At 43.0% G+C, this 25,801-nt stretch overlaps 1 protein-coding gene across 7 annotated transcripts in view; it reads left to right on the forward strand.

Moving 5' to 3' along the window:
* CNTNAP5 (contactin associated protein family member 5) overlaps positions 1 to 25,359 on the forward strand; it is a 397,960-nt gene extending 372,601 nt beyond the window's left edge. For 5 of the 7 annotated variants that reach the window (XM_039494757.1, XM_039494760.1, XM_039494758.1 and 2 more), the window contains 4 exons: positions 8,924 to 9,142; positions 14,375 to 14,446; positions 15,901 to 16,064; positions 16,176 to 17,115. In XM_039494757.1, coding sequence (XP_039350691.1) covers positions 8,924 to 9,142; positions 14,375 to 14,446; positions 15,901 to 16,064; positions 16,176 to 16,340 — 620 coding nt within the window. In that variant the 3' untranslated portion in view covers positions 16,341 to 17,115. Of the gene's footprint in view, positions 1 to 8,923; positions 9,143 to 14,374; positions 14,447 to 15,900; positions 17,116 to 23,534 lie in introns of those variants that run through there. The other 2 variants (XM_039494759.1, XM_039494764.1) reach the window with 2 other exon arrangements.
* The last annotated feature ends 442 nt before the right edge of the window (positions 25,360 to 25,801 follow it).

Raw genomic sequence — 25,801 nt, forward strand, 5'->3', positions numbered from 1 at the left:
AAGTGGTCCCCTCAAGGATTGAACTCACAATCCTGGGATTAGCAGGCCAATGCTCAAACCACTGAGCTATCCCTCAAGTGTTCATTCATCTCTAATCCGATGGCAGATAAATACTACTGCTCCATAAGAATGGATTCAAATATGATTTTTTTCTTTTTCCTCCATTTAGCTGTCTTTCCTCAGTTATCCAAGGGCCAGATTTTCAAAACTGCTTAGTGCTCAGACCTGAGTCCAGGTTTTCACAAGTGCTCGGTTCCTGACTGAAATAGCCAGAAGTGTTCAGAACCCAGCACCTCCCATTAATTAAAAACAGTTAAAAGGCTAAGTGGAAGCAGAGCTCTTGTGGAAATCTGACCCTCTGTTTAGGTGCCAGAGTGAGAACAGATGGGCACCGTGCTCTTTTGAAAAACTCTCCCCTGACTTTCCCCTTCTGCCTGCCCAGTCTCGACCTTCCATTTCCTCACTGCTCCATTTCAACACTGTATGTCAAGCTCTCTGAGCCTTTGTTGCCTAACTAGATGTTTCTGTCACCTCTTCTGCTTTCTGGGGCTTCGATTTTTTTCCCTTTCCTTTCCGATTAGCTTAGAAATCAGATGAGAGCTTTTTTTTTTCCCTTTGAGAACCACATAAACACGCCTTTAGCTCTTGCAAGTAAATTTTATGAAATAAAAGATTTTGAAATTACATTGCAGCTTCTCCAGCTGCATTTTCTTTGTTCCAAAGCCACTTACACTTATTTATTTCTGCATCGCTGTTGCCCCATTCCAGGAGTTGTCCTTCGCTTTGGAGTTGCGTTCCGGAGGTGAAATCCTGATCCGGTTTAAATGAAAGGATTCTAGTCTGGTATCAAGAGACTGGGCTCAATTTTCTGTTCTACCACAGACTTCTTGTATGGCCCTTGGCAAGTCATTTAATCTCTATGTACCATATTGGTAAAATGAGGATAATAGCATTTCGCTACCTCACAGGTGTTGTGAGGATAAATACATTAAAGATTATGGATACTACTCAACTGTATTTGCTTGTCTTGAACACTAAGTTTATATTTAAATCTGTCTGTGATTCCTAAATGTCCCCCAATGCCATAGTATCCAAGCACCCTCATGAACATTTGTTGAATTTATCCTCACAGCATCCCTCTGAGATAGGAAAGTATGATCATGCCCATACTTTGTTGTCATTTTATAAACACAGAGCTGGAACACGGAAGGACTTATCCAAAGCTCATTGATTGAATGGAAATCCTTTCATTGACATCAATAGGTATTGAATTCAGGTCCCAAATGGCTTGGAACTGCAGAAAGTCGAGGCCCAGCATGGAACACAGATCTGAGCCCCCAATCCAGCACCTCTGCTACAAGACCATCCTTCCTTGTTGTCATCCCTCTGTGCTAGTCACTAGATCACTTCCCTTTGGCCTCTTGTACATCAATTGAACCTAAGCATATTTGCATGCATGCAAGTCTTTCTATAAGGAGATGATATCACACAGCCCAACATGTCAGTTTTTTTTTGTCTGAGTTTTCTCTGACTTTACGACTTTACATGTGGTTCTGCTGTGTCTAACCATATTTTCTTTTCAGCCATGTAATGTCTTATGTATACAACACAATTAAAACAATGACATGTAAAAGTGGCCATTAGCTCAGTGCTTGCAGTGATCTGACTTTGTGTTTCCAACTTAACTCAATCTATTTGTCTGCAGCGACCCCAAGGTGTGACCCTCTTTGAAATGCTTTTGGATGGTGGTTTATTTTTTAACATATTGGTGAAATTTGTTCATTTATGCTTCTACAAGCCTAGCTCTTGCTCTTACATCTGCTGTAAATCTATCTGAGCTGCAGAGAAGAGTGACTGACTTTCTACTTCTTTGCCCCACTCCCAATCACCTTACCAGTAGCATAGTAGTATCAGAGTTAGGGTGGGGAACTTGCATTGTGGGTTAAGGAGGTTCTGAAGATGAATAGTATAAAGGTTTCTCCAGCATGTATTTGTGGTGACCTGTCTTAACTTGTGGTTTCTCCACTTGTGCATATTTCAACCATCCGATTCATGATGGTAAAACCTGTATAATCCACCACACCTTTGTGGAGTCACTTATTTCTTTAAGTGCCAGATCGAAAACCCATTGAAGTCCATAAGAGTCTTTCCAGTGACTTCAGTGGGCTTTGAATCAGGCCATAAAGGTAATGTAAATTGGAGGTTTATTTGAAAAACAATTGTGCTCGCAGTGTGAAACAGTTATTATTTATATAGGCCTGTAAATAAACAGATTGGTTTATAGAATATTTACAGTAAAATGATAGAGTTCCTGCCCTGAAGAGATCACAAACTAATTCAGATGAGTCTATTATTAGACAGGGGCACACACCAGGTGCAGGTTTATTTCAGAAGGTACAGAGACATCACCAGTGGGGAGACGGGTATAGGAACGCTTCACTAAAGAAGTGCCTCCTTAAGGAGAGGTGCAAATGGAGAAGAGGGATGAAGTATAATTGTGCCTGGGTGGTCACCTTTTTAGTAGCCAAAGAGGCAATATGTTTCTCAGTGAATTAAAAGCTCCTGTCACTGAATATTATAGCACAGCTTTCAAAGAATGAACACACAACAACCGCAACCCCATCAGTTCCACACCTCAACAACCCCACCCTGACCCTTCTTCTGTTCTTTATTAGCTATTATATTCTTGCCCCTTCAAAACTTCTCCCTCCTGTTCCCTACCCGTCTTGTCTTTTCCTGCCTCCTCAGAAGTACCAGAGCAGCCAGGAATAAAAAAATATCTCTCTGAGGTGCATTTCAGACCTGAAACTGCTTTTGCTGCAAGGAGCTTAATAAAGCAACTTTGAAGATGGAGTTGGGTATCCAGGTTAAAAGAGGAAGTAGGTTGAGGGCAAGATGGCAGCGGCTAAAGATGAAATGGGAGGATAAGCTGAGCTGCCAGAAGTTCTGCTGCTGTTCCCACATCAGACAGCAGTAATGCCATCCTGCCTCTTCCAGAGTGACACAGAGGTCGCTCAGCCATCACTTCCAGCAATACAATTTAACTAGTGTTTTGTCTTAATCCTGAGAGAAAAATCTGTCCTCTGTTTCCCTAAAGATAACACTCTCCAAAAGAAAGCTCTGTTCTCTCTCCCAGTCCTGTCTCCCCCTTAGCTTCCCTCTAGAAGCTTTATTTTTAGGCTGACTGATTGTTATTTGAATTGATTGCAGCTGTCTGCTCTTGAAAGAAGCATGTTTTCCATTGTAAGCCCTCTATACCTCTCCATTTTCTTGCATCAATTGCCTCTTGTCTCATTACAATGTACCATATTGTGAGCCCTGTTGAAATCAAACAGGGGTGGCTGTGTTGGGGCACATTAAAATGAAGATGTCACAAATGGGTTTTGACATCTAACAAATGTCACATTACAACCTGAAGCGATGCCTGTTTTTAGCTGATGGATATCTTTAAGTGTGTGTGTGTGTATATATATATATATACTGGGTCAAATTAACTTGGCTGAGCATACTGCGCTCTCTGTGTGAAATGCTCCATACGTTGGGACCAAAGGACCAGCTCATTGTTTCTGTCCTTTGTGCCCCTTGCAAAGTCTGGTGGCAGTGGTGCCTTTGGGTAGGTCTACACTGCAGTAAAACACCCACGGCTGGTCCATGTTAGCTGACTGGTCCATGTTAGCCGTGGCTGTTTTACTGCAGTGTAGACGTACCCTTTAAGTCACAGAAGTTGCTCCTATCACACTCTGGAGCTAGAAACTGCTCTAAGCCGCACTGAGTGCCCATGTTCCTGTCTCAAGGTGCCTGTATGGCAGCCCCACTACACCTTGTATTCTGGTCTTGCCCCTTACATTAGGAAAGTCCAGAGTGGGGTGGACTAGAAACAGCTAACAATGGCTCTGTGCCCCCCAAGGGTAGTTGTAAGTAGGAGAAATCCTTCCATGGTTTTAATTGCTGACTTTGAGGCAGGTTTACTGTGAGCACAGGGATGCTCCAAGTTGCCTTTATGCAGGCTTGGATCTAGCCCAAGATGTGCATTATGTTTCTCCCAGGTCAACCCCAATATCACAACGCTTCTCGGTTTTGTGGCAGGACCCGGCAGCCTATTTACGTGCATAACCATAGAGTGCCTGGCGCCTAGCTGCACATATTCATAATGGATGCAGGACTGAGACCACTTCTGCGTCATTAAATCAAAGTCAGCCCATTTGTTCGTGGCCAAGCGTAACCTTGCCAAGATTGTTCAGCCACCACAGTGAAACGAGGTGATGTTCTTGGTTTAACTCTCACAAGAACACCTTTCTATTGGTTGGGCTGAGAAAAGAGGCCAAGCATTGCATCAACATGGAAATGAAATTGTCCTTTCAGCCCCCAGCTGTGGTCCATCCAGTACAGGGTTAAGACCCACTGAGGGAGAACTTAAACTAGTGGTAGACCTGCTTCCGTTGAACTCAGTGACAAAACTCCCACTAGTGAAGTGCCTGATAGGACACCCATGGACTGCAATGGGAGAAAAAGCAGGCCCAAAGAGAGTGGACTTTAATCTTCAGTGCTGTCAAGTTGACTCTTGTCACAAGCGTGAAATTGACTTTTAAAAGTAGCTGAGGAGGAATAAAAAGGACACTGAAAAGCGTTCATGCTTTCTCTTTGTCTCACCTTCCGAAGCCCCTTTGATCCAATGTCTCCAACTCATTGGAGCCTTTGCTTTCCATAGCATTAATTACGTGATTGGAAAAAAAAATACATACTTTCAAAGGCACATTTTTCAAGTCCTTCTTGATTGTCTTGGTCCTTTGAACATAGTTATTTTCTCCCTGTTTAAAAAAAGAAATCAGCCCCTTTGCTTCTGAAGAGCATTTTGTAATTGCAGACTTACTTCCAGCAGAGCACTGAGGACCCACTCCTGCATTTTGGAGTACCTCTGTTGGAAAACAAGCACAGCAAGGTGTGATGTTCTCCCTGGCTGGGGTGCTCCAGTGCAGAATCTCATTGCCAATTACTCTGCTGCTCACTTGTAGCTAGTGTGTGACAGTGCCAGGTGAAGGTGTGTAGTTCTAAGTACACGAGGACATTGTGAATGAAGACTGATTTGTTGTTATTATTAATTTGTATTATCGTAGCTTCCAGAGCTACAATTAGGATTAGGGGACTCGTTCTATTAAGTGCTGCAAAGCCCAAACATAACAGACAGTCCCTGCGCCAAAGACCTTGCAATTTGGTTTCTTTGTTACAATCCAGAAAAATGAGCCACCACAACATTCTCGGCTTTATCATAGTAAATCACAAAATACCTATAAAACTATTATCCTAGATGGAAATTTCTGGGTGATTCGTCGCACATCATAGGCACGTCCATTATGATACATGCATCCGTATGACATTATTTAGGTAAATACTTCACACAAGGCACAGCCAACCTGTGGAACTCGTTGCCATGGGATGTTGTGAAGGCCAAATGTATCACTGGGTTCAAAAAAGAACTAGATAAGTTAATGAAGAGTAGACCTATCAATGGCTATTGGCCAAGATGATCAGTGACACAAACCTATGCTCCAGGTATCCCTAAATCTCCAATTACCAGAAGCTTGGACTTGACAACAGGGGATGGATCACTCAAAATTATTTGCTTCTGTTCATTCCCTCTGAAGCAGCTGGCACTAATGTCTGTCAGAGGCAAGATACTGGGACAGATGGACCATTGTCCATGATCCATGTAGCCCACGAACCATGGCCATTTTTATGACCCACACCAAATTTTGGGCAACAACCAAGAGACAGACAAGTTTTCAGTTTAGATTTGTAAGTAATAATTAAATTGGCCACAGAGCTCTCTGTTAAGAAAGAAGATAATTCTGCTAAAGGTTTGAAAATGCTTCAGGTGTAGCCTATAGCTGTATTTTCCCAGTATATTATATCCTCCGATCATACAAGGTTAACAGAGTTGGGCATAGTGAATGGTTGTCTAGCAGTCCACCAAAGAAAACTCTGGGTGCTGTGACAAATGATATTTGTGACTTAGGTGTTAGCTATCCCTCTGAGTCAGGCCTGGTCTACACTAAGGGCGGGGGTCAACTATGGTACGCAAGTTCAGCTACGCGAATAGCGTAGCTGAACTCGAAGTACCCTAGTTCGAACTACTTACCTGTCCAGATGCCGCGGGATCGAAGTCCGCGGCTCCAAGGTCGATTCCGCCACCGCCGTTTGCAGTGGTGGAGTTCCGGAGTCGACCGGAGCGCGCGGGGAGTTCGAACTATCGCATCTAGATTAGACGCGATAGTTCGAACTCCGAGAAGTCGAACTCACCGCGTCGACCCGCACGGTAAGTGTAGACATACCCTCAGAGAGGAACTAACGCTCCAGTGTATGGTGATAGATCACGACACTCCTGGAGATGTTAACTTTACTTTATGTGTAAAACTGAGGCCCTGAAGACTTGTGGTCATTAAACGTCCTGTGCCACTTTCTTGCAAAAATAAAGGTCACTAACCTCCGTGTCCCAGTGATATACTAATTTGGATAATTACACTATATCTGCCAAAAGTCCTCCATGCAATTTCACTAAGGTATTCACTTTGTCTTCCTGCTCTTTAGTTTGCTTATGGATTGCTAAGCAGCTCAGCTGTTCCACCCTAGAGGTGTCTGCCTTTCTCATTTATCCATCACTGCATTGGGCTGCACATTGCTTTACATGTTAAAGGTTTTACTTCAAATAGCAGAGATGGATGAAGCAACAACATTATGTAATATTTATAGTGGAGAGTGCATATGAACAGCAGAGAAGACATCTTGAAGTCATCATAAGAATCTTAAAAAATCAATAACTAAATCTAAACCTAAACCTCAATTTCAAGGGAGTCAATGTAGACACATGAGGGCCAGAATAACAAGCGAACAAGAACAATGCAAGATTAAGTGAGCTGTGAAATCCAGCATAGCTTGCAAGGAGTGGACACAGGAGTCCAGAAAGAAGGCAATTGCATTAGTCCATAATTGGACTAACTAATGCATGAACCAGCAGAGAAGCTTGAATAATTGTTATTTTAAAAATATGGATGAGTAAAGTTCATGAGAGTGAGCAGCTAAACTACTTAAAAAGCTGACGAGTAAAAAGCCAAACTTCTCACCACAAACACAGGAGACCTGCAGGAGATTTAACCTGAGAGAATAAAAGTGCAGCACAGTAACATCAAAAGACCAAAAAATATTGAACTGCAGATTCAATTCAGGTTAAATTTACCAAGCCAATTAAACACTTTGGAGGAGTCATAGAGTTTAATGTCAGAAGGGACCGTTATGATCATCTAGACTGACCTTCTGCATAACGCAGAATATTTCACCCAATGATTCTTGTATTGAACCCAATAACTTAGAGAGAATCATAGAAATGTAGGCCTGGGAGCGACCTCATGATCTGATGCAGTCCATTCTCCCATGCTGAGGCAAGACCAAGATATTCCACCAATTTGTGGTGGAATATCTTTCAGAATCCAATGTAGTCATGATTTAAAGACTTCAAATGCTGAAGAATCCACCACAACACCGAGTGAGCTATTTTCATGGTTAATTACCCTCAGCGTTAAAATTGTGTGCCCTATGTCTGATATAAGTAAGGATTTGCGCTATCCGTGTGAGAATTCAAACAGTGGGGTCAAACCTGCAAGCCCAAGTTACACAGAACTCCCATGGGCTTCAGTGAAAAATCTGAATTCTGAGGGCTTTCAAGACTGAACTCAAAAACATAATGGTAAAGAAAACCATAATTCTGCAAGCATGATTCTTGTCTGAGCATTCTCAGTTTTTCAAATGTAATAGTCTTTTAGTGGCTAGTCCAAGTGGGGCTTTAATTCTGATTTCAAATAACTAATGAAACTGTCATATAACATCTCTTAGGCTTTTCAAGCGACCATGAAACACAATTCAATATTTATTGGGTTTCCCCTTTGGTGGGTGGAAAGAGAACAAAGCAACTTAGATAGTGTTAGCTCTGTAGGATATGAAATATTCACCCCTTGTATTAAAGATATTAAAGAAGCAAGAATAGATGTTGGGTAATGTTCACTAAGATTTTTGGAACTTCCATGAAGACAGAAGATGCTCTAAATCACTGTTTTCACATGTTTTTGTAAGCTCCGCTTCAGAAATATAGAGTTAATGCTTTCCTTCCCCTGGCAACCTCACCATCTGTTGTTACAGGCCTATCCATATTAATTTATACAGCTTCCACTTCCCCCCTGCACAAATGCTTTGGGAAAGGCCAAAGCATAACTCCTGAAAGTTAGATTGTATCCTACATCAGAAATGGAAGTATTTCCGTTGAGACACTCTTTGTTGTTGTCCTTTGAAACATCTCTCCTGTGGGGAAAACACAGAATGTTCTTGTCATCTGGGTATATATCACTTAATTAATTTCCTGACATTGAAGGGACCACGGGCATTGGTGCATCTCGGTCCCTCCTATTTTCTGCCTGTGGCACATAATAGTTTAGACTCCTGTGGACTGTAATACCATGGTCTAACTTCAGTTGTTGGATTTAGCATGTTGGTGGCATGCAGGAGATCAGACTAGATGGCCCGGTAGTCCCCTATGGCCTTACATTCTATGATTTATGATTGTTTATGGTAGCACCAAATATGTGTTGGTTATTTCCAGACAAACAACAGGAACCTGGTTAGGGGAAGGAGAACAACAGAGGCTATTTATTTACAAGCCAACTCCATTCACTATAAGTAGCATGGTAGATGTGCATCTTTAAGAGGGATTTAAATGTGGATATCATCTCAGACCTAAGGGTCCAGTGGAAGAAGGAGGTAATTGCGTGAGAAGCCGATGAATGAGTGAATAAGGTCAGATAAACTGGCAAAGAGTTTTTTAATCAACACGCAAAAGAAAACATTTAAAACACCTTTTTGATTGTGTTGTGTGTTGCAGATAGTCTGGGACTAGATTCTGAGGTCTTGAAGGCGAACTCACATGGCTTTATTGGATGCCTGTCTTCTGTCCAGTACAATCACATAGCTCCACTGAAGGCCGCCTTACGACATGCCAGCATAGCCCCCGTGACTGTCAAAGGCTCCTTGACTGAATCGAATTGTGGATACATAGCAGAGGCTGATGTGAACACCATCACCACAGTATATTCCTCATCAGGTATGTTCTGTCAAGAAACGAAGGCTTCCATTAAACCAGCCTTTTTGAGCTCAGCATGGGGTTTGCTCCTCCCCCTTCCTGCTGTCACGGTAAGTGTGATACTAGAAGCAAGATGGCTTGGAAGCCATCAACACACAAGTGATCGGGATGTACAGATAAAGCCTATTCAGGTTAGCGCCTGCTAAAAGGCTATATCCTGATGATAATTGGAGACTGATCCTAAACAACTGATTAAGATCCTGTATTGCCTGCAAAATGCCCACAGGAATGTGACATTATAGGAGAGTAAAGCCTGAGTTGCAAAGGTTAGTCCAAACACTGTCTCAGGAATATGGGCCTTCAATTGCCATTGGAGGCAGTCCATGAAGTCTGGTGGTATGGCTCCAGTGCTGGAGATTTCAAAGGAAAACAGAAGCCTGGTATGGTGTTGCATATAATACAACTGTTCCTGACCCCAGATCCTGACCAGCATATGCCCTGAAGTCTGAGGAATCATGCCATATACTAACTATAATTTTACTCTAGCTAGTGTAAATCATAGAATCATAGAAGATTAGGATTGGAAGAGACCTCAGGAGTTCATCTAGTCCAACCCCCTGCTCAAAGCAGGACCAATCCCCAACTAAATCATCCCAACCAGGGCTTTGTCAAGCCGGACCTTAAAAACCTCTAAGGATGGAGATTCCACCACCTCCCTAGGTAACCCATTCCAGTGCTTCACCACTGGAATGGGTTTCCTAATATCCAACCTGGACCTCCCCCACTGCAACTTGAGAACATTGCTACTTGTTCTGTCAATGCATGAGTGTTAATCTGTGTGTCTTTCTCTGAATACGTGTATCATTCGCTTTATTTTAAGTGAAGGCACATAACTTGAATGTTCCTAGCTGATGATCCTAAGCAGTTCATTTTCCTCTGCAGTCATGAAATTGCCCCCTGGGACTCTTAAGCAGTTTGCATATGTGTATTAGTTATGCCAGGGGAAAAAAGAATGCAGAGAGCAGCTGGTAATACTGTCACCACAGGCAGGGACACACAAGTCACTGTTTTAGTCGCTAGTGGATGTGGCAGAGACCTTAATAACCAGAAAGGAGTGAAAAATGGAAGGTTTTTTTTTAATCCTTTGAACTATGAATTCACTTTATCTTCTCCGCTTGATAACTCATAAAACTTCCTATGTTTTCTATCCTTATGCCATTTATTTCCTTGATATTTGGACTTGCAGCAGATCTCCCTTTCCTTCAGCTTCTACCCATGGTATTCAGCAGAAAACAAATGATGCTATTAGCAGTTTGCATAGGGAGAAATAATTAGGCTTGCTCTCTGTGTGGGGAATGGATTCCAGCTGATGTGTGCTTTGTTTTTTAACTGAAGAAACATGGCTTGTTAATGGTGAATGGTTTAGGATTGCTGTGTGTGTGCAGGCACACATGCATTCTCATGTGTGTTTACACACAATCCCTGTCCATCACTCTGTGGGTCAAATTTTGCTCTCATTTATCTCAGGCCAACCTATAAAATCAAGAAGGGGACATCTTAGGATAAAGCTTAAGTTTCAAAAAATGAATTGAAACTCTGATTTCAGATACAGCGGGGCAGGATTTAGACTTTCATATTTAAATCTTGCAATTAACTAGATGTAAGTCAGTGTTAAGGTTAAATAAGCACTCAGATATCAGCTAATGCAGAGTCGTGGTGAAAGCTCAGTGTTATCTCTGCATATTTCTGCTTTAAAATATGGTCACCCTTTTATCGTGATAACTGATACCTAATATAACCTCAACATTCAAAGTGGACTTGTTTTGTAGATCTCATTGAGACTTAAATCAAGCCAATTTTGAAAACTGTATGTTCTATACTGTGAGTAATGGTTATATAAGAAATTCCATTTTGTATTCCATTATACTTTATATTAATTTACATTTAATTAATTCTGATATATATAGAGAGAGACCATATTTTAAGGAGTAATTACAGGAGGGCAGAGTTAAGGATTAATCTTCAGCTTTACTGTGCATTTCTCAGTTTATCAGTTCTTTCTTGATTTGTCAACTCTACATGTCTGAGAACAAAAAAACAAACTTCAAAGACTGCTATACTTGTGTGTGCCAATTTTCTAAGTCATTGATAGAGCACAGATATCTGCCTGAAAAGCCTGACGTGAATGTGTGAAAAAACTTTCAGTGCTCATAACTTGAGAACTATTAAAGCACTTTCCTTCAGACTTGGAATGTTTGTTAGATCTTCAGGAAAGTTTCTTAGCAAACTACTTTTGAACAAAATCCACTCAGCCATAGTTGATTTACCCATGCACAAAATTTCTGATTGGAACATCTGAGGGGAAAAGTGACTTCCCATGATGATGATATTTTGTAATGTTCCATAAATCAGTCTCTCTTACGTGGTAGCACATATACTAGTTGCTACCCCAACTCCACATTGATGGCACCCTGATGTTTTACTCTACTAGGATGTTTACAGTATATTAAAATACTGCAAATATCACAGTCTATTAAAATGTTTGTTTTTTTCCTGAAAATATGTATTAGTGGCCATTACTACATTTTGAGGGCTAGATCCTCAGCTGCCAGTTTATGCCAGTGGAGGATCTAGACCTTGTGTATTTAAATTATATATCCCAAATACTTTCATAAGTCAGATACTGTACAAAAACATTTTGCTTGTGGAAGTCATGTGAGACATTTCATGTCCCCATTTCACTGAGGTGCCCTTTGGTGCGAATTTTTTTCATGCGTTATCTCAAGGGTCATATCTAAAAGAGAAAGAATGTCCTATTAAAATCTCTTATGAGACATAGTGCTTTTTTTCCTCCTTGGCTGCAGAATTTACCATGATCCCACAGGGGAAGGTTCTGCTGTCACTTGCCATCTGCTTCTCTGCAACAAACACTTAGTTGTCTTGTATCCTGACTTTATTTCTTGGGTGAAACATAATTTGCAGAACCTTTAAGGTCTGTCGACCTGCATTCTGATTAAATCACAGAAAGAAACTCAAAGTTACCTTTAAATCCCCAACACTTGTTTTGGATTTTTTAAAAGTCCTTTAGCTTCAAGTAATTTTTGGTCAAAGACTAAAGACTCTTTAATAGCATGTATGGCCAACATTTTACACAATGGACATGTGGATCAAAAGTCTCGCCTACCCCTTATTCGTTTTATGCAATCTCAGAAGGTGACTTGTGACGCCAGTCAGAATTCTCTGTCCAAGCCATAGGGAGTTATGACAATTTACACCAGCTAATGATCTGCCTCATGATGCACAAAATTAGCTACATAGTCAACTCATGTATAAACCAAACTTTTCTGGTCTAAAATGAGTTGGTGTTTCACAAGGTCTGCTTCTACCTGAGCAATTACTTCTCCAGGTACCCAGTCTCCATGCAGTGGGAAAAGAGAACTTGCAAAAGAGCTGCAGTGGGTTCCACTTGGGGAGCCCATAGCCCAAATGGGTGACTCATGCAGTCCTGGCTGGTGAGCATTTCTTTATGTCAGCAGTCCCATTGATTTCAAAATCTCTTCTGCGACTGCATCTGCTCTGAACATCAGCAATCTGCAGAAGTGCAAACCCTCCTCTGTTTACTGTTAGTTTGTAGGCATCTGTTTACAGGAAGGGAAATGCTTTCATCTCTAAAACTGGCAAGAGAACTACTTCTCAAACCTCAGAATGTCTTGGGCCAGATTCTCTGTGGTCTACGGTTTGTGAAGCCATTTACATCGGTGAAATTGGGTGTAAATGGTATCCTTTAGCACTCGCTTTGCACTAGTGTAAATGACTGCCCGAGGTGCCGGGCAAAGGAGAATGAGGCTCTTTCTAAAGAGTGCAAAGCAAAGCTGGGTAAAGATGAAAATTCAGCCCCATCCAACTCACAAATAAGCTCATTTGTCTGAAGTAAAAAATCCCACTTAACGAAATACTAAGCGTCTGCTGAGTCAGCAACTAAAGCAAGAATGCTCAATAACAATGAGGCATTGCAGTATTTTGCATCTCTTTCTCAGGCCTCCGCATCTCGCCTTTGAAAGGAGCAGTCTAGCAATGCCATACAATCTATTCCCGAGACCATCAGAACTAGCTCCCAAGTACAGGCCTACGTGTGATAACCTGGAGGCTTGTAAAAGGGGAGAACAGCAGCTCTGCATTCCTGCAGACAGACACTAAAGAGAGAAAAGGGTGAGCTGAGATGAAAGCCCTCGTATGAGGATACAGACAGGCTGGATGGTTCAGACACAGAGCCAGAGCTAGATCTGGGACATGCGGGGACAGCGGGTGTAATTTATCATCGTTCCGTTGGCTTTCAGTGAGGGTTTGACCCATACTCTGGATCTGGATATGAAGCTCCCAAAGTTTAAGGTGTTTGATTTCCATTTTGGTTTGGTGGAGATATGGAAAAGCTGGCTCTGGGAAACCCCCCCGCCACTTAGACAGTATTTGGATACAGGAGTTTGGATCCCTGATCTCTTTAGTACCCTCTAGATGCTCCAGTCTCCTCAGTGAAGAGCAATGTTCACTGTGCAGTGCAGCAGAAATCGTTTGGCAGATCCTATGTGCCAAAATCAGGAAGTCTTCCTTCTCAAGGCTGAAAGCAGCCACAGAGGAGACATGGGTGCAAATTAAGGACGGGAATGGATGTGGTAACACAAACCAGAAGGACCTGGTAGCAGCTGAAGGGGGAAGATCAGAACATGTCCAATTTAAATGCACCCCACTGACAGCTTCTGCCTTTGGAACATGTGGTGTCACCATTGTTCTGCATTAAAGAGGGACGTTCCCTTCCAACAGCGCACCCCCACTGCCTCCCAGACACTGTTTCTCTCCCTCAGATTGAACCTTACCCATATATCCTATATTAGCCTCCTCCCTTTCCAGATGCTTCTTAGTCTTGTCTCTTTGGCATTGTAATATTGTTCAGTCTGACAGAGGCTCCCAGCAGGCTACCTGGGTCAAATGTCTCACTGTGGTAGGATTATAGGGTGGTGTTTTTACCCATTTAGTTTCTTGCATTCACGGTTTGCTCGGCTTTATCTCCGAAGGTCCCTAAGAGTGTTGTCCTGTGATTACCTGTTTTTAAGAGGGCTCTTCTTGGCTCCAATTCTCTAATCCCCAAACCACATATTTTGAGGGCAGACCAGGGTAGGTAACTTCATTCCAAGTGCTGAAGCAAACTCAGCACGTTGCCTATAGACAATGAGCTGTTTTGTATTTAATCAACTGCAGATCCCTTTGGGAAGTCGGATGAGCGGGAGCCCCTCACCAATGCAATCAGAAGTGATTCAGCTGTTATTGGAGGTAACTGTTTTCTTCTTTTTCTTTTGAATGATGCAATCAGAAAATATCCCTCCCCCCCCGAAAACAAGTACATAGGGTATTTCCAGCAAAATGCTTAGCAGCACCTTACCCTCATTTTCTGCTCGACTGTAACACAGGGCTTTACAAGGCTGTTGCTGCTGCATTTATTATTAATATTCATTATATTATGGCAACATCCCAATGTTCCAATCAGGACCACGGACTATTATCCTACATACTCCCTAAATAAATAGAGAGGCAGTCCATATTCTGAAGATCTTAAGTCTTTTCATAATACAAAATAGCATCTGTTTTTCTGAGACATGGCTCAGCTGTGAGTGCTGCATGCAAATACACACCTCTGACTGGTCATGTAATGTTGCATTCATATCTCATCTACCTTCAAAGTTCTCTAAAAGCTCAGTGTGGTGTGTAATGGAATTCCTCAGACCACATGGAAACCCTCTTACAAGCCAAAGCATTGGTTGATTCACAACTGGTCCTCACACCGTCATGTATTGTTTTCCACATTCCATTAACAGTCAGCATTTATCTCAAGGGTGTATTGCTTTGCAGTGAGTTGCTTTTCATGATACCGGTACTCTATGGGCCAAATTCCCACAAGGTTTACACAGATGTAAGTTAAGAGCGAGCCCCCAGTGAATGAAGTTGGCCAGAAAGGGAAGTTGTGGAGACACGAGGGAACAGAATTTTCAAAACACTCAGCACTGGCCTAACTTTGCTCTCGTTGAAGTCAATGATTGGCTTCAGGCAAGCAGAATTAGACCAATGTTGAGCGTTTTTGAGAATCTCACCCAAGGTGGCTGTATTCTCCCTCGTGCAGGATAGAAACCCCCAGATGGCAGCACTGGGGCTATGTCTGCACAGCAGCTAGGTGCCTGCAGCTGGCCTGTGCCAGTCGACTCGGGCTCAAAGGCTGGTTCATTGCTGTGTAGACTTTCCAGGGTTGGGCTGGAGCCCAGGCTCTCAGACCCTGTGGGGTGGGAGGTCCTAGTGTTCAGGCTCCTGCCCAGTCCTGCACAGCAATGAAACAGCCCTGCAGCCTGAGCCCTGTGAGGCTGAGTTAGCTGGCACGGACCATTCGGGGGCGGTTTCTTTGCTGTGGAGACATACCCTGGGAGGCTAGGATAGAGGACTGGGATGCCCTTGTAACCCACACACTGTCTGGGTGTGGTGTTCTGTCCCATCTAGTGGCACTGAGACCACTTAGAGAGAGAGAAAATGAGTCTGCTCTGCAGCCTTAGCTAACAGTCGGTTGGCTTGTAGCTCATGCTGTAGAGGCTCATGCACTAAGATCCAGAGGTCCCCAGTTCAATCCTGCTCACCAACAACCAGGGTCTGTCAGTGTTATGCATTTTCTAAGCAGCCTCCTCTGGGAAAATCTTTGTTTCTGTTTTCCTTTCCTGTTCTTACTTTCCCCTCTCTGTCCCCAGGTGTAATAGCAGTCGTAATATTCATCATCTTTTGCGTCGTGGCTATCATGAGCAGATTCCTCTACCAGCACAAACAGACGCATCGAAGTAGCCAGGCGAAGGAGAAAGAATACGCAGAAAACCTCGACAGTTCCTTTAAAACTGACATTGACTTGCAGAACACAGTGAGTGAGTGCAAACGGGAATATTTCATCTGATGGATTGTGTGGTTCCTTCTTACTCTCCTCCCCACACCTGGCCTTTTTTCTTTTCTTACCCATTAATTTATTTGCCAGCTTTTAACCTTTTGGAAGGAGACTGCCCTGCACAGGAGAGACTGGCAGACACTTCAATGCCTCATTCCCTTCACAAAAACTACCACAGTTACATCGACATCTCAAGAGACCTGCTATTCTACTCTGGACAGAATAAGTTCACGGACTTGCATGGTTGCCTATTAAGTTTCTGGATTTCTCAAGTCTTATGTTGTTTTCTGGAACCATTTAACTCACCACTGTATTCGATCTGAGCTATATAAACTAGAGGTAAAGTACTGTAGCTAAATAAATAGCATCACGGCTTTTGGGACAGGGTAGCAGGAAAGAATGAGACCAAAATGCCTGATTTATTATAAGATGCATTTACACCAATCATAAAGTAGCAGCTAGGTCCTCAGTTGATGTAATTTGCCATCAAACTGTTGACTTCAATGGAATTACACCATTTTTCACCAGCTGGGAATCTGGCAAGAAGTTACAATTATTATTTTCTTTCTCTCTTTAAGCTCCTTCCCCCATCCTGCTGTCCTTTTACTGTAACTTTTAGGCTTACAAATGCTTTTAGAAAATACAGGAATACTGATACCAGCATTGGACAAAATTCATTCCAGTGCACCTTGTATACCTCCGTCTCATAAGTCTGACTAGAACCAACGTACTCTAGCATAATTCTAGATGAAGCATGGAAGATAGTACTTAAAGGGTCTTAGGAGGCTTCTAGGACTTAGGTGCTCTATAAATTTCTCTGATGACTTGTCTGAAACATTAGAAGTGCAGCATACACACGCTAACATCATATAGAGAATGATTATGTGCTGAGGTCAAACACTTAAGCGACTGTGGCGAATTAAAAACAAACAAAAGAAGAAGACAAACGACCCCACCCAAACCATGAGATCTAAATTCTGCTGATTCATATAAAAAAGCCAAAATTGTTATTAAATTGCTTCTAAAAAACTGCATGAATGAAGCGATGGTGCTTCCTGTTTGTAGAAACCAGGAGGTTTCCCCTCAAGAATAAGGAAAAGGTGGCTTTAAAAATTGTAGCCAGACAAAGTGGACGAGGTTCATATCTTTTGTGGACGGACTTCTGTTGGAGAGAGAGACAAGCTTTTGAGCGTACACAGAGCTTTTCTTCATCTAAGCTCGAAAGCTTGTCTCTCTCGTCAACAGAAATTGGTCCAATAAAAGCTATTACCTCACCCACCTTGTCTCTCTAATATCCTGGGACTCACATGGCTGTGATAACACTTAGTCAAATTCATTCACAAGGAGAAAATTGTAAAGGAGCATGTACAAAGTTCTGGATGTTTTATTTTCTTCTCTCCCTTTCTCCAATGGCTTTCTGTTCTCTCCTGTTTGGGGACACTGGCTAACAGAAGTAGAAAGGACTCTAATCTGCCTCTATTCTTTCTGATGGATCACTGAACATGGAATCAAATCTCTCTTTCACTCAAAAAATAGTGCAGGTGCGGAAGGGTTTGAGCCCAGCATGAGCTTGCATTGATGGTCCCATCCCAGATGCTAGATGAGCCCTGACAGTGTGTTTAATGTCATACAGGGCCCGTCCTGGGAGCTTAACAGTCTAAAGATCTGATCCAATGCCCAAGAGAAAATGGGAGTCTTCCCATTGATTTCAGGGGGCTTTGGTTCAGGACGTAGGGCATCAGCCATACATCAGGGCCCCTGGACCCATATGGAGTCCCAAGGGCATTTCCACATGGTCACAAGTGTTTGCACTGCCAGATCTTGCTGCAGGAAAGGGACCAATAACAGACAATAGAAAGCAGTGGAGCTGCACAAAGCCCCAGATGGCCAGGGCTGTACAGGAGGCTGGGGAGGGGTTTAAATAAATGCAGGGAGCTTGGATTAATGGTTGCAGATGGTGGCTGATAGGCCTCAGGGAAATAGATGTTGAGAAGGAATATGAGCCAGTCTTGTTTTGATGTGCAGCACGCTCACTGCGTTACACTACAATCACCGTTGGTCTCTTGACCGTCTTTGAGGGCGAGTGGGGTAAGTAAAGCGAGGCTAATACAATGATCGTCAGGCCAACCAATCTGCTTTACACGGCAAGCTTAAACTTGAAGGAAGGATGGCACTGCTGCTTCCCGCTCCCGCCAGCCAGCAGCCACCGGGTCTTGTGCCAGCTGCTTGGATGACGTTTGGTTATGAGTGCCTTTGCATGCCGTGATGGACACATTAGCAGGAAGATAGTGAAAAATGCAGAAAGGAATGCACCTAATGAGATCTTCAGCAAAGAGTTTCTTCCATTTTTAAAGCTGCTCTGCTTTGCATGTTACAGGTGGACGGGGGGACAAGCATACATAGGAACAAATGTTCATCTCCCTCTTTCTGTGGACTCCAGGTTTTTCTTCCTTATTTTCAGCATGGTTTTGTCCAAGTTACCTCATTTTGAATGCTCTCACTGAGAAGGAGCTATTAATTCCCCCAAACATGTATTACCTTTAGGAAGAAGAGATGGGGAATCAAAATCCGCATTGTATTCAGATCTCCCACCCCCCATTACTGTGCCATGCATTTTTCCCTGGTCAACATTGCAGATTATAAATCATCTTTGTGCTTTGCTACCTATTCTTCTTTTCTTGATATAAAAAGTCACAGTAAGATATAGTGAGTCTAGCCCCAAGCAAGCTCAGTAATTAAATGGATAGAAAAGGGAAGGGTTGAGCAATCAAATCGAATCCCCTCGTTATTTAAGTCCCTGAGAGGACAAGATTGCTTCGTGCAGTCCTAGAGTCTGAGCCTGCAAGGTGCCAAGCATTCCCAAGTCGGCGGGATGGCCCTAGTCAGGGCTTTGGATCCAGCCCGCGGGATTGCACCCCGCAGGGCCTGTGCTGCTCTCAGAAGTGGCTGGCACCACTTCCCTGTGGCCCTTTCAGAGCAGGGGGGCAGAGGGCTCCGTGGGTTGCCTCCAGGCACCACGGGGAACCGTGGCCAATGGGAGCTTTGGGGGAGATACCTGGAGGCACACACAGAGCCCTCTGCTCCCGCCCCACCCAGGGGACGCAGTGCTTCCTGGAGCGGCACAGGGCCGAGGACATGGCAGGCATGCAGGGAGCCTGCCCTGGCCCTGGTGCATACCGCTGCCAGTACGAAGCCGCTTTAGGTAATCGGCACCGGGCCGGAATCCAAACCTCTCCTGCACCCTGCCCCCCAACTCCCTGCCATAAGCCCCCTGCCTGCACCTCTCACCCCTCCTGCACCCCAACTCCCTGCCCTGAGCCCCCTGGTATACCCTGCACCCCGAGCCCCCTCATACACTCCGCACCTCTCCTCTGCCCCAGTCCCTTGCCCTGAGCCCCTCCCTGCACACCGCACCCCCTCCCACACCCCGCACTCCCTCCTGCACCCCAACCTCCTGCCCCAGCCCTGCATACAATTTCCCCACCCAGATGTGGCCCTCAGCCCAAAAAGTTTGCCCACCCCTGGTCTACCACTTTAGGCCAATCGATAGCAAAACTGCCCAGCAGAACTTAAGAACGGCCATACGGGCTCAGACCAAAGGTTCATCTAGCCCAGTATCTGGTCTTCAGACAGGGAATGAACAGAACCGATAATCATCAAATGATCCATCCCCTGTCGCTCATTTCCAGCTTCTGGCAAACAGAGGCTAGGGGCACCTGCAAGGCACAGTAGCAAAGCAGCACCACCACACCAGCTAGTTAGATGTTGTTTGTATCTGGAAGAGTGTTGGTGGCCCCATATAGCTCTGGGTGGGTACATGACATGAGAGGTGTGGATTATATAAACACACATATAATCCCCAATCCAGGAAACCAATTCAGCACATATTGAAGTTTAAGCGTGTGAAAAGTGGCATTAACTTCAATGAGATTACGCAACTGCTTAGTCACAATCAGTGTTGCAAAATTGTATACACCCTGGGTTATTCTTTTGATGGGCAAATTAAAGGTTGAGGGTTTTTTGTTTTTTTTTTTAATAACCATCATTAAAAATCACATATAGGGCAGGCAAGTAAGTTTAGTAAAGTTTCAGGAAAATTTAGTTAGGGGTGTGTGTGTGTGTGTGTGTGAGAGAGAGAGAGAGAGAGGGGTGGAGGACATACACATGAGGATAAATACATCTATCTATACTAGTGCTTCTCAAACTTTTGTGCTGGTGACCCCTTTCACATAGCAAGCCTCTGAGTGTGACACCCCCCCCCCTTATAAATTAAAAACACTTTTTTATATATTTAACACCATTATAAATGCAGGAGGCAAAGCGGGGTTTGAGGTGGAAGCTGACAGCTCAAGACCCCCCACACAGTAGCCCCACAACCCCCTGAGGGTTCCCGACCCCCAGTTTGAGAACCCCGGATCTATACATACTGATATATTGGACATAAACACACAGCTATTCAAACCAGTAAGAAACTGCTTAGACAAGTTAACAAATTGTGTATGCACGTTGCACTCAAAATGATAAACTAGGGTATTATATTCTTGCAATGAAAAAAATAATGGAAAGCAATGAATTAGTATCCCAGTAAATGAGAACATGCTGCATTAACTGTGGGAAGCAAACAGTCTGACTAATTTTTCCTTTTTTTAGTGGTTTGGATATGCTTTCTTTTATGCAATCATCATCAGTTTATTAATATACTAACTAGAACTGGTCAAAAACATAGGGAAACGTTTTTTGCAAAAAGAAAACTTCAAAATGTCAGTGTTGTTGCCATTTTGTATAATTCTGAATAGATCCTTTTTCCTTTTTTTTTTGGTCACCAAAATTGTTCTCTCAATCTTTTTGTTTTACTTTACCTTACCGAAAACCCAGTTTTCAGTGGGAAAACACATTTCTCATTAAACAAAAGTTTTTGAAAACTATTTCCATAACAATAGCTCAGAAGAGTTTATGGACAATTCTGATGCTGTGGAAATGCTTCAAGAAAAGTTTCATTTTTGAAAAAAGGCCAATTTTCAACCAAGAAAACCAAGTTCAGAAAATTTCAACCAGCTATTATGCCAATCTTGCTGCTATTAAATCAGTGATGAAAATTTGCATTTATTCCAGTAGGAACAGGATTGGAGTGGCAGATCTGTCCTTCAGGGCATCAGCTTTAACATACTTGCCAACTTCATTCTCCATCTGGATTTCTTTACTAGACCAGGAGGTGGTCAGCCTGGCTCAGCCATGGTGCCACTGCCACTTCCTGTGCTATCAAGGCTACACTGCTATTTATACTCATGCTAGCTCAATGAGAGCTAGTGGGAGCACTTGTACGTGAGCAGGGGAATCACACCCGTCTCTTGTAGTGTAGACCTAGCCTAAGGTACTAAATGAGCTTAACTCCTGTTTTGAAGTCTTTTGGTCAGGTCCTGAAATCCTTACTCAGCAATGAGCACCCATCAATTTCAGTGTCATGTATATGCCACAGCAATACAGTACTCAGTTCAAAATTTTCAAAAGTGCCTAAGTCACTTGGCAAACTAAGTCCCATTTTCAGAACTGTCTTAGGGACAAATTTTTAAAGACCTTCAGGTGCTTAAAGATCTAGATAGGTGCCTAGGCACATTTGAAAATCCCTCTAAGCACCGAACTTCCATTGAAATCAACTGAAATGTGCCTAAATGCCTTTGAAAATCAGTGGTATGGTGGTATCTAAGAAGTAGGTATTAATCTAGTGGGATTTTCAAAAGTACCTAAACAGGTTTAGGTGCCTAACTCCCATTTGAAATCAATGTGTGTTAGGTGCCAAACCTGCTTAGATGCCAAAAAAACAACCCACCCCAAAACATTAGGCTCCTAAATACCTTTGAAAATCTGGTCCTCACTCCCTTTTTAAAATAGAACTAAAGGCTCCTAAGTCACACAGGCACTTTTGAAATTGTCATATTTAAAACAAACAAAGTCTAAGCTAGATGGAAGACACCCAGGACCTCACAGGAGATGCACAGTAATCCATCGTATTGGGCCCTGTGTGCTTATTGAAACTGTCAATCTTTACTGAATATCGCTGCTCAGGTTATGCTAATGCCAAGTGTACAATGAAGGTGACATCTCCAGCAGTAAGGTTTTGACTATTGCTTTCTATTCATTCTTAAAAGAAAATGCATAGACTTTGAGGTCAGAAGGGACCATCATGATCATCTAGTCTGTCCTCCTGCACACTTCAGGCCACAGAACCTCACCCATCCACTCCTGTAATAGACTCCAAACCTTCTTTACTGATTTACCATCCCCCGAAAGTGTAAACACTTATTTTAATTAGATGTTTTTGTTAATTAGTGTGCAGGCTATTTCACACACACGCACCCATATTGGGCCAATACAGCACGTGACGCAGTATGATTTGGCTATCTAACATGGAGCTTGATCCTTTTCCTATTGACATCAGTGGGAATTTGGACATCAGTTTCATTGGGAGCTGGATTGGACCCTGAGTTTATGGGAGCACTTGAAAACTGCCTTCATTGTACACCTTTTCGTTTCTTTTCTTCTTCCCTTGTGGCATCAAAAGCCCCATCTTTGGCCCAAAATCTGCTCTCACACCAAAATAAATCTGTAGTAACTCCACTGAAGTCAACTGAGTTACTCTGGATTTACACTAGTGTAACCAGGAGCAGAATCTGACCCTCTTTTAATGCCACCATCTTATTCCAGTTGCTGTCAAAATGACATCTGCCTTTACCTAGAAAAAAAATGTCTGCTGTGGACAGGATTAAGCCTATTGCTTCTGAGAGCTGTTATGTAGTGCAAGGCATTCACAGAGACACAGGGTTATTCTTTTTGCAGAAAACAAATGATGCCCACTAAAGCACCCAGGTGAAAGCTGATCCCTTGCTAGGCACTAAAACACGAGTGCGATTTCGAAGCTGTCATGCAGTTTTTGAGATGCCTTTCTATCAAACCAGGCAAGCGATATAGCTAAACCTGATCCAATGTCCATTGGAGTTAATCGGGGAGGCTTTGTATTGACTTCACTGGGAGTTGCGTCATGCGCTTTGTTCTTATTCCCTTCTCTAAAGCCAGTTATTTCACAGCTACAAGGCTTAAAACAATTATTTTTTTAATCGAGTTCTCAGCATTGTTGCATTTTCTTTAGCCAATGAGAAGTACTTGATATCGCATGTCAATCCACGAGGCCCTGCTGTGTATGTTTCCTTCGTGAAATTTGAAACATACTTTTTTTTTGAGGGTAGGGGATGTTGGGCCTGAAATATATTTTGTTTTCTTCTATTGTTCCTTTTGAGCCATGCCTCTAGGACTTGGACATATTTCAATGCATTGCTACTTATTTTTGTGATCTTTTGCACTCAGTTATTCTAAGGGGGCGGGAGGGGGGAGCACACACTCTGGTGAACTATTGTAAGTTGTAAGCTAGTTGTTTGTCTTTTGTCATGTTTTGAGTCGACAAAGGGGCCACAAACAGAGCAAAGGAAGGATTGAGGCAACGGTTTGCTTCGACGCTACCCCTCTCCAGTCAGGATATATATTGTTTTTCTTTGGCATGTGGAGAAAATGGTGCGGTGGATGGGGCAAAGAGTAAAAATTAGGCAGAGACCAATATTATAATGGTGATTGGCAAAGGGCCAGCAATGTGCTCCTCCCGGCGCAAGACACTCAGAAAAAATATGGGTCCTCAGCCTCAGCTGCTGGCAATCAAGGTCCCTCCACCAACGTCAATGGAGCGCCACTGATTATGCCAGCTGAGGATCTGCTTCCATGCCTCTCCCCCGCCAGCCAAATGAGCTTGCAGTCAGCACAGACACTGAAATACAATAGGAGATCCAGGGAACAGTCTTTACGTGCAGTCTTGCCTTTTTCTCACCCTCTCCCCGATATTAGCGTGGTGACGGCATTTTGCCATATGACTGTAGCTGCTAACATACTAATGGCAGCTGTTTCCCACAATGCTAGTCATTACCATACTGGTTGTGTTCAACCCCAAGGGCCATTCTATCCGAAAGCTACAACCAACACTACTCTGCATGGGAAATTGTGTACTCACATTTGCATGCCAATTCTAAACCCCCGTTTCCTCTTGAATCATTTAAACAAAATATTTTCTCACATGCTTCGCAATTGCTTCTAATATTGAACTCACTGTCATGTACTCAAGTGGCCCTGTGTCTTTGGAGCTAAAATTTAGATGCAGCCATTCCATGTCTCCTTATAGAGCTTGAGACACAGCTGGTTCATCAGAAATCCAACATAATTCCATTAACATTTGGGGAGAAGAACAAGCAGGCTTGTTTATTCAGGCACCCAACCTCAAGCAATTGCCTGTGAGAGTCTTGAAGTGAAAAATTCATGTAATCTCTTCTGTCTAAATAATAAAGAGAGACCATGCTTCAGACCCACTTCCTGTCTTGAAACCTTTGGCATGGAACACACTGGGACAGATTCATTCCTCGTTGTAATCCCTCCAAGGACAATGGAGGTCCATCAGGGATGAGTTTGGCCCGTAACTTAGAAAGTCTCCAATCACCCACAGCAAGATGGACCTGATGCCTGTAAATTAAATCTGGGACTTTCCATTCCTCAATCCCGGTCAATGATAGCTGCATTCAGTGCACACATCTCCTTAGGGAATTATGGGTGATATTTACAAAACTCAAGTGCCCTTTAAACCCTTGATGTGAGTTGAAATCACCTTTAGGACCTCGGGGAGGCTCATGGCCTGACCCAAACCTCCTTAATAACTACAGGAGTCTTTCTGTTGACGTAAGGGGTTTAGATCAGGCCCTCACTGCACTGAGATGAATTGCACCCTACGTGAAAAACAAAGCCACGTGATCAGCAAAACTCCTTCCTTAGGCAAGACGAGCAGCAGTCACCCAGGTTAAAATCTGTTCTATACACTTTAGAAGTAACACAAATGGCCTTTTCCAGATAAGGACATTTTCCCATTTGTTTTACGTTGTGCTACTCTCAAATCCTTTGAAATGATGGTAGGTTAAACAACAATTCCAAAAGGTAGCACAAGAGTCTCTCAGTTACAGTAAAAAAAAAAAAAAAAAAAAATGGAGGTCTAGCTTTTCCTTCCACTGTCTGGTTTTCTGAAGGGAATCCCACAGAACGTTGCCTCGGTCCAAGTCAGTTTTGTAGACCATGTAACATGTCTTATTACACTGGATGGGATTAAAAAACAACAACAAAATTTAGCTTTAGCTTCTTTTGTTTTCTATGGTTACTGTTGTACAGAAGAACGTCTTAAACTGTAAATACTGTATATTTAATAAAGAGACCCTTTTGTATGATTTTGTGTGGAATACAAGTGCCTCCTGCTGTGTTTTTCTTAGCTAAATGGGCAGCTAAAATGCTAATCATGGATAATCTTATTTTCATTCTTTTACATCATTCTCTTCTAGACCCGAGGCCGCGCCTGGATGCTAATAAAACATGAAACTCCTGCAACTTGGCTTTATCGATTTCAAAGCTTGCTAACAGTGCTGTCACAGGATATCTGATCACTGCTCCCCAGCCCTGCCTGAGCCAATTAATGCTGCTTTGCAGCACCTGCCTCTGAAGTGCAGGAGGCCAAATGTGTCTACTAAAGTCATGGCTCTGATGACAAAGCACCCCTGGTGCTTCATGGTGATAGCTTCCCAGCCACACTTTTTCTGGGTGTCTCATCTAGTTCATGCTTTCTCTCTCTCGCAATGATATCTTAG

The sequence above is a fragment of the Mauremys reevesii genome, linkage group 11 (assembly GCF_016161935.1).
Source record: "Mauremys reevesii isolate NIE-2019 linkage group 11, ASM1616193v1, whole genome shotgun sequence".
NCBI lineage: Eukaryota > Metazoa > Chordata > Testudines > Geoemydidae > Mauremys > Mauremys reevesii.